Source organism: Sphaeroforma arctica (genome assembly GCF_001186125.1).
Source record: "Sphaeroforma arctica JP610 unplaced genomic scaffold supercont1.302, whole genome shotgun sequence".
Classification (NCBI taxonomy): Eukaryota; class Ichthyosporea; order Ichthyophonida; genus Sphaeroforma; species Sphaeroforma arctica.
Genome location: NW_014040256.1, coordinates 67,463 through 75,646, shown reverse-complemented (window position 1 = coordinate 75,646; position 8,184 = coordinate 67,463). Strand labels below are relative to the sequence as shown.

Sequence of the window (8,184 nt, the reverse complement as noted above, 5' to 3'; positions counted from 1 at the left end):
CATACATATGCATATACATACAAACATGCATTTATGTATATATATATATATATATATATATATGCATATATACTTACATATTTATGCGAACAAAAGACGTCTATGTTGATATATCAAATGTGTATTACCGATTTATGGGATTAATTTGCTGCATATGAATTATCACTGTCGAATTCCATCATATAGCTAAACATTTGCAAAAGAGTATGCGACTGTATGTAAACATCAACGATGTTCTGTTCGGGTCCAAGTTGTGACTGACATAGACTCTTACACACAATTATTTATGCACGGTTAGACGCGGTTAGAAAAGTGGATATTAGTTGCCACTATTTTTCCACTCAAGTGGCATACATACACAGTGCAGTCATACAAAGAGACGCATGCGTACACATACTAATCCTAATCACATTTGGATACGTATACACGCGGCATATTTGGGTATGTGAAAAGTGATAAGCCTGTACACACGAGCACACGCGATCACAACTATCCACGCATACGTATAGACAGATAGGTAAGTGCCACACACAGATGAGCATATTCTATATACGATTAGGTTTATGCTTTACACAAAACGTGTATACTATATACACACAGGTGTGTGCTATATACAACAAGTATAAATATGCTACAATGTTCTCAATGTTACCGGTAATATACCTTTATATTCCGTCATCAAGCGTTTCAAGGCTGTGCCGGCCATCGTGCCTATTTATTAGTGATTACTTCACTACTAACGTGGATTATACGAAACATGTATATAATGTATACTGGATACTGTATATTTGTTGCAAAGGATTGTATATGATATGCACACACTGACATAAACTTCACCTGATGAATCGAGTTGTGTGTCTCGCCTTTCATCAGACTTCAGTACATACATACGGGTTAAAAGAATGGGGTCAAAAGACTTGAAAACCCGACCTGTTATTCGATTCAAATGGTCACTTCAGGTACAATTCTGTGAAATTATGCACCTCAGGGCTCTGAAAGTGAACCCGTACGTCAGCACTATACGCGTTGAACATAAACGCTTATTTCTTCAGGGTTTAACGTATTGTTTAGATGCTGAGGTATTTCGGAGTTCACGGACAACTTTTCAATTTTTTAGTTAACTTTCTGATTGTTTTTTTTCAACAAAGCAGTTGATATATATATTTTTAACTTGTGATATTTCATTATTGCCTATTGTCATTTACATATTTATTATAGTATTCGTTTTACAAATGGGCTTTTAAAAACATGTTTATTTAGTGATCACTGATCAGAGGAGCGATATGTCCTCGAAGTATGGCAATAGAAGCATTTATGGCCAATAGAAGCATTTATCTACTGATAGATCTTTAGTGTGAAGCGGTGACTTATCAGAGGTTCTAGAACGGCTACAGTGACCTATAAATATATACCTAAGCGTAAAGTGCGCCGACAAATCAGAGTGTCAGAGTGCCGATCTCTGTTGTTTGTAACTCTCTTCTATTCTGTCTCTATTGTTTCCTATTTATACTGCATGCTCGCGTACACAATGTCACCCGCAACAGAAAGTGGCCAGGTACACACCATGGATGAAAATACTGAACATACGACAACAACTGCAACGGCCACAAGTACTAACATACGTATAAGCCTACCCACAGAAGACAGTACACTAGGCACGGAAGCTACACACACACACACACAAACACAAACACCACCACCAGCTGGATTGCAAGTGGCCATACGCATACGCCCTCAGAGTGAGAGAGAATTAGTGGAAGAGGCAGACATATGTGTACAGCAGATGCCGGGCGATGCGAACCAGATAGTCTTGGGACGAGATAAGTCGTACTCGTTCGATCAGGTGTACCCCCCAGAGTTGGACCAGAAGTCGGTGTACAACGGCTGCGTGAAGGGCATCGTCGATAAGTGTGTGCAGGTAGGATTTTGATCGATATGTGATGTATATGCACATGCTCTTCTTTTCGTGACTGGGTCTTCCTTAACTTTTGCGCAGTGCTATTGTGCTATTGAATGTGTTCAGATTATCATACGGCACTTGTCTTCATTGTACCACCTAATTATTAGCCCTAGAGCGCACACAAAACACTTACGGATTCACGGGGTAGTGGCTATTGATGTCCTCATGGCGAATACACATCTTTTATAGCAAATTTCATAGTCCATTTTGGGTGACGGCAAGTTCTGAACCTGGTTGCTATGGAAACGTATGCGTCTCTGCAACTGCAGATGAATATTTTCGACCTGATTATTAAAGAAACAATACACACTACAGTTATACATAAATGCATAGCCATACTGTGCCTGAAGTGGATTTCAGCATATGCACAGAATCTGCCCAACCCCCTCATATTCTTTATAATGGAGACGCACTTCCTCGCATATCCTCAATATTGGGTTAGTATATCAATATATAATCAATGCATAGGAATATATATTTACAGTGATATTTGATAGGCATACCATATCTATGACTCTACACTCACCACGCTCAGGGGTACAATACCACTATCCTTGCCTACGGACAAACCGGGACAGGCAAAACGTATACTATGGGTTCTGGAAGTGACACACTGAGCAGCGGAGTTCCGCTGGATCAACAAGGTATCATCCCTCGTACTGTGCGTGATATCTACGCACAGCTAGAGTCCAGTACTACAGCTGAGGATAGAGAAGGTGCAGATGATGGACAGAATAGCCCCAACAAAGATGGTACGCGGCAGGAGGGCGGAGATACGGGCAAGAACAGGAATAGTGAATCTTACGCTGTGAGTGTTTCGTTCATTGAGCTCTACAACGATACCATTGTCGATCTGCTGCATCCGTCCGCGGACCTGGATTCGACCAACAACTTGACACCAAATCAGGTCAGCATAGTGGAGGATAGAAAGTCAGGAGAGACGTATCTGAAGGGGGTGACTAAAGTACCGAGTAAGGACGCTGATGAAGTCTTCGCTCACTTGCGACGAGGGTCTGATGCGCGTACCACCGCGTCGACTAATATGTGAGTTTGTGTCGTTTAATTTATTTGACTCTCGATTTGGATGTGTTGCAAAGCTGGATGTGATTGCATACCGATGTATGAGTATGGGTAAGTGTGAATTTGAACACGAATGTATTTCGATGTAAGACAGTCTATTGATTACGTGAGTGTATACACATATTGTGTACTTGGATGGGACTCTTCTGCCAAAACCGTGAATTTCGATATTTCCATCGTTTTCGTCTACCCAAACGAATCTGGAAATACGAAACCAACCACGGTTTCTGCATCTCAACACGTTCACCGTCTTTACCGGCTTCAGTGCATCATCGGTGACTGTAGCAGCAAAGCGACACGTTTATTAACTAAACGCGTCGTCCTTATTTCTTAGCGACTGTATTTTATTATATGAAGTTTGTATTGGCAAGTGAGTGCCTATCGTCGTATCATGAGTTGTCACCACATGTGAGCCTAAACATAAGCGTATGAATGTACAGTGATCAGGCGCGAGCTGATTCCGTCCACACGTGACTCTCTTGCCAGAGGTTAGTGCTATACATTTGCCAGTTGACTCTGAAGTCAGTGCAACTCTTTAAGCTGGTTTGAACGTCCACCGCTCTCACTGTTGGATAGTGCTAACGTTTACGTACATTACACTGCAGCCTTACACCCAGCTGCTGGGGCAGGCAATACTGTCGGGAGTTTGCAGGCCAATCAGAAGGCTCGGTTTGAGTGTCGACATTTGTAATCACTACCTGGCACGAAAAAGTTGTATCATGTTTTTCCAACTCTTGACTGTGAAACTTACACTCCGCCGTCACAACAGGAATGCGACATCGTCCAGGAGTCACGCGATCCTCACCATCCACCTCACACGTACCTCTAGTCTAGGCGTCACCACAACGTCCAAGTTCAACTTTGTCGATCTCGCGGGCAGTGAGCGGCTGAAACGGACCAACGCCACGGGAGACAGGGCGAAAGAGGGCATCTCTATCAACAGTGGACTACTCGCTTTGGGTAACGTGATATCGGCCCTGGGCGACCTACAGACCAAACGTGAGAGACGGAGGGAGTCCCCTGCGCCTACTCCCGGTGCCAGTCCTAAGCATAGCCGGGGAGTGAGTAGACACACAAGTATGAGCTCGGGTCGGCGTGGTCTGGGGCCCACACCGCCGCTCAAGAACAAGAGCGTGACGTCTCCCGCACTGTCTGTATCGCAGAAGGATTCGAATAGTTTCATACCGTATCGATCCTCCAAGCTAACGCGTTTGCTCAAGGACTCCCTGGGTGGAAACTCCCTGACGCTTATGATTGCGTGCATTTCGCCCAGCGACGGGGACTTCATGGAGACCAGGAATACAGTCAACTACGCAAACCGAGCGAAGAAAATAAAGAACAAACCTGTTGTACTGTCGCAGTTGGCGGGGGGTGCGGGCATAGTGAACGCGGAGTTGGTAGCCGAGGTGACGGCTCTCAAAAGCCAGTTACACAAGTTGCAAGTGGAGAATCTGGCGCAGAAGGAGATGATCAAGACGTCGATTAGAGAGCGAGAGCTGGAAAGTGCGCGGGAGCAGATCCGCAGGAAGACTGGAGGGGCTAGTGCCTGCAGGAAGTGTGAGGCAGACATACAGGCGGGTGGTCAAACTGCGAACACGGACGGAGAAAGAGGGGTAGACAGGGGGGGTGGTACTGTTGAAGGGGGTGGAAGCCCGGTAGGTAAAGCCAATGAGTCGGATGGTGAGTCGATACACGACCAGTTAGCGCAACTGACAGACGAGGAGATCCGAGCAGAGCAGACGATCGCTGTGCTGAAGAGCGTAGTTGCGGATAGAGATAGAGACATTTATCAGCTGCTGTGTCATGTGAGTCAAATGAGTGCGGGTGATAACATCAGCTTGGAAGGTGTCCCGAGAGTCAACTCGAGCGTATCGCTCAACCTGTACCGAATGAGGAGTACAAGTACATCTGCGTCCCAAGCATCAACATTCCGGAGAGGTAGTGAAATCTCCATCGGTGGAAGCTTCGGTAGCCTGGGCGCAAGTTTGCATTCGAGGATTGCTGAGTCTGAAGCCCATGCCTCAGGGTTAAGGGCGAGGCCGATCAAATCATTCGACACAGACAGAGAACCACGGGGAATAGGTGCAGCCAAGAGCACAGCTGCCAATACAGACGATGGCAAGAGTAGTGAAGGAGGAAATGGTGATAGTGTAGACGACTTGTTGGACAAATACAAGCATTTGGCAGAAGGGCCTGATCCGGAAGTGTTGCAGATACAACAACAACACGTGGAGGAGATTATAGCTACCGAGACGTTCGAAGGACAGAAATTTAAAACTTACAACAAATTAGTGCACAGGAGAACGAGGAAGGTGGCTGAGAAGAAAGAGGTGGAAGCACAACTAAAGAAACTAATTTTGAGTTACAGTCTGGATGGGGTTCACAATGGAGAAGCCCTGGATGCCGATACAAAAGAGATGGTACATAACGGCCCACAGAACAGGTCCAAACGGTCTCCGTCAGTACATGACAACGATGCACTGCAGGAGCAGATAGAAATGGTCTCCATTTTAATTGAGGATTTGGATCTGGAGGTGGATACATTGAATACAGAGATGAGGAGGATGGAGCATGAATTGGCCGAAATGGACAATCCAGAGCACATTCTGGAAGATTTTGTAAGGACTCTCGATTACTCGGAGATGCTCGCGATGATACCGTATTTGGTCAAGCAGACGGCCGAGACCAAGAGAGAGTTACTCACCACAATGGAAGGATGAGTGTTCAATTATTGTGAATGCGCGTTTCTTCCAAATAAATTTAGAAGTCTGATCTTTTATTTTTCTGCCGTCAGCTCGCTCGTCAATAGGGATGATCCTTGTGCGGCAATGTGCATCTCGGAAGCACTCGCCTTTGTATTGAATAGCGACATCGAAGGATGATTCTATCTATTATATCTCGAGTCTGTGTTGAATATGTGTAGTGCATATCCCATCCATCGAAATCTCCTAGTATCACGCTATAGTTTAATGCTAAGCACACCTTCTATAAGACCAATCCGGAGTATCATCCGTCAGTTCGACTAAGATTCATCTTAACTAAGTACCAGACAATGCAGTACGTATGGGTCAGCACAAAGGTTGGATTGAACCTCAGAGAGCTACTTGACTGGCCCACCACTACCATCCTGTTGCCTATTGGAAATCTCCGTATCAAGGAAACCAACTACGGGGAATACCAGTGCATAGCTGCACACGAAGTGGTATGTCGCTGGTACATTATACACTTGGATATTTGCAGAGAATCTCGTGCTATATCTACTGCCAAAACAAACAAGCTCTTGCTGAGGAGTTTCCTTTAGTTCCGTACATCCATAGTCGCTTACCTGTCGTCATCCGCCGGGTTGTATTCACTATCACCACTAAGCACATGTGAGATGTTCTGGCCCGTTAGTCGCCTATGCAGTGGTGAGGCGTGTATGGCCGACGCTATCTTGTCCGCCGAACTCTGTCTCTGTACGCTCAGCAGCGCATTCTGCGTGTCAACGCCACTCTGGTACGCTCGGTCGTGGTTATGGACACTCACATCCATCCCCAGAGGCACGTTCAAGTCTGCGTGGACAGCGTGGTCTTCGTGAGCTTTGGTGGATTGATAACTTAGATAGGTGGACCAGATACCCCCGGCGCACGCACCGGCCGACGCTCTCCACTTCAGAGGAACGAATGCGTACTGTGAGAGGGATAGGGAATTGACAGGGGATTAGCATCGGAACTTTAAGAACGAAGACCATGTATAAACAACAACACTGATAAATACCTTGCTCTACTGAAACATAGTTGAGAGAGGGGCAGTGGCTAGAAGTTACCTGCACAATGTTAACCGGTGGCCAAAAGCCAAGACCAGTGACACAGGTCGGTAGGAAATCGACGTCTATTTTCTGTTTTATCTCGGTGTTGGACTTCCCTCTACAGGAAATGAGACAAATGCAAGGCACGTTAATGCGCATGTCCAATTCAAAATGGTTGTAATCGTGTGAAGAAGCTATCTCGGCTTAGATCTGGGCAACAAACAGTTACAGCAAAGATTGAATAGCATACCTAAGCCACATACTACCGCTCAGAGTCGCAGCGATGAGGAGCGGACTCCAAATCAAATTGATACTCGCTTTCACAATCACTGCCCGGACGCTATTCCCAGGATATATCCGCTCATTGGAGGCCACCATGAGGTGGACAAGGGGTCCCGTTATTGCCGCCCCTTTACATATAAGGATTCGTTCAATATCAGAAATTCGGGTCAAATGATGAACAAATCTGGGTGACATTTCGAAAGTGACTACAGCTGACGGATATAGATTGAAACCAAGGAGCAGAAATTTGCAGTGATTAGCGAATACTTATGCACGACTAAACTTTCAAACGCATACACACGCAAACACACAAGCACACACCCACACACAAATATATCTATAGATATATATATATAGATATAGATATAGATATAGATATATATATATATATATATATATACGTCTGTACATACATATATACATACATAAAAGCATACATACCAACATACGCACATACATACACACACACATACATGCAGATATATATATATATATATATATATATACATATATATATATATATACATACTTACATACATACATGCATAACCACATACATACGTACATATACACAAAACATACTTGCATGAATAAAAATAAGATGTATATATACATACACACACACACACACAGACACATACATATTTATATATATATATATATACCTATTTTATTGATATAAATATATACATATAGTTGTACATATGCATATACTTCAACATTTAAATCTACAGATACATGTAGATATGAATGTACATATAAACATACATGCACATATATATGTACATGTATCTGTAGATGTACATACATACACATAGACGCATATATAGATACATGAATACATATAAATGTACATATACTAACATATTCATTAACATGAACAAAAATCTATTCATATAATTATACATATACATACACATATCATATAAATATATATCATATATATGAACATGCAAATGAGATATATATATATATATAGATATGTTTATATATATATACATATATATATATATTATAACAACAATAATAACAATAATTACAATATTAGTATAATAGTATAATAATACAATAATAT

The 8,184-nt window shown here is 43.2% G+C and overlaps 2 protein-coding genes across 2 annotated transcripts in view; one reads left to right on the top strand and one right to left on the bottom strand.

Annotated features, from left to right (window-relative positions):
- Window positions 1-1,243: 1,243 nt before the first annotated feature.
- SARC_04998 (hypothetical protein) lies at window positions 1,244-5,760 on the top strand (the record flags this gene model as incomplete). The annotated part of the gene is made up of 3 exons (XM_014301154.1): window positions 1,244-1,918; window positions 2,496-3,004; window positions 3,810-5,760. The coding sequence occupies exons 1-3, from the start codon at window positions 1,514-1,516 to the stop codon at window positions 5,758-5,760; spliced, it is 2,865 nt and encodes a 954-aa protein (XP_014156629.1). The 5' UTR covers window positions 1,244-1,513.
- Window positions 5,761-5,780: 20 nt separating this feature from the next.
- SARC_04997 (hypothetical protein) overlaps window positions 5,781-8,184 on the bottom strand; it is a 2,872-nt gene continuing 468 nt past the window's right edge. Inside the window, exons 2-4 of the mRNA XM_014301153.1 lie at window positions 7,078-7,237; window positions 6,846-6,945; window positions 5,781-6,709 (exon numbers count right to left, since the gene is read on the bottom strand). Coding sequence (XP_014156628.1) covers window positions 6,362-6,709; window positions 6,846-6,945; window positions 7,078-7,237 — 608 coding nt within the window. The 3' untranslated portion in view covers window positions 5,781-6,361. The remainder of the gene's footprint in view (window positions 6,710-6,845; window positions 6,946-7,077; window positions 7,238-8,184) is intronic.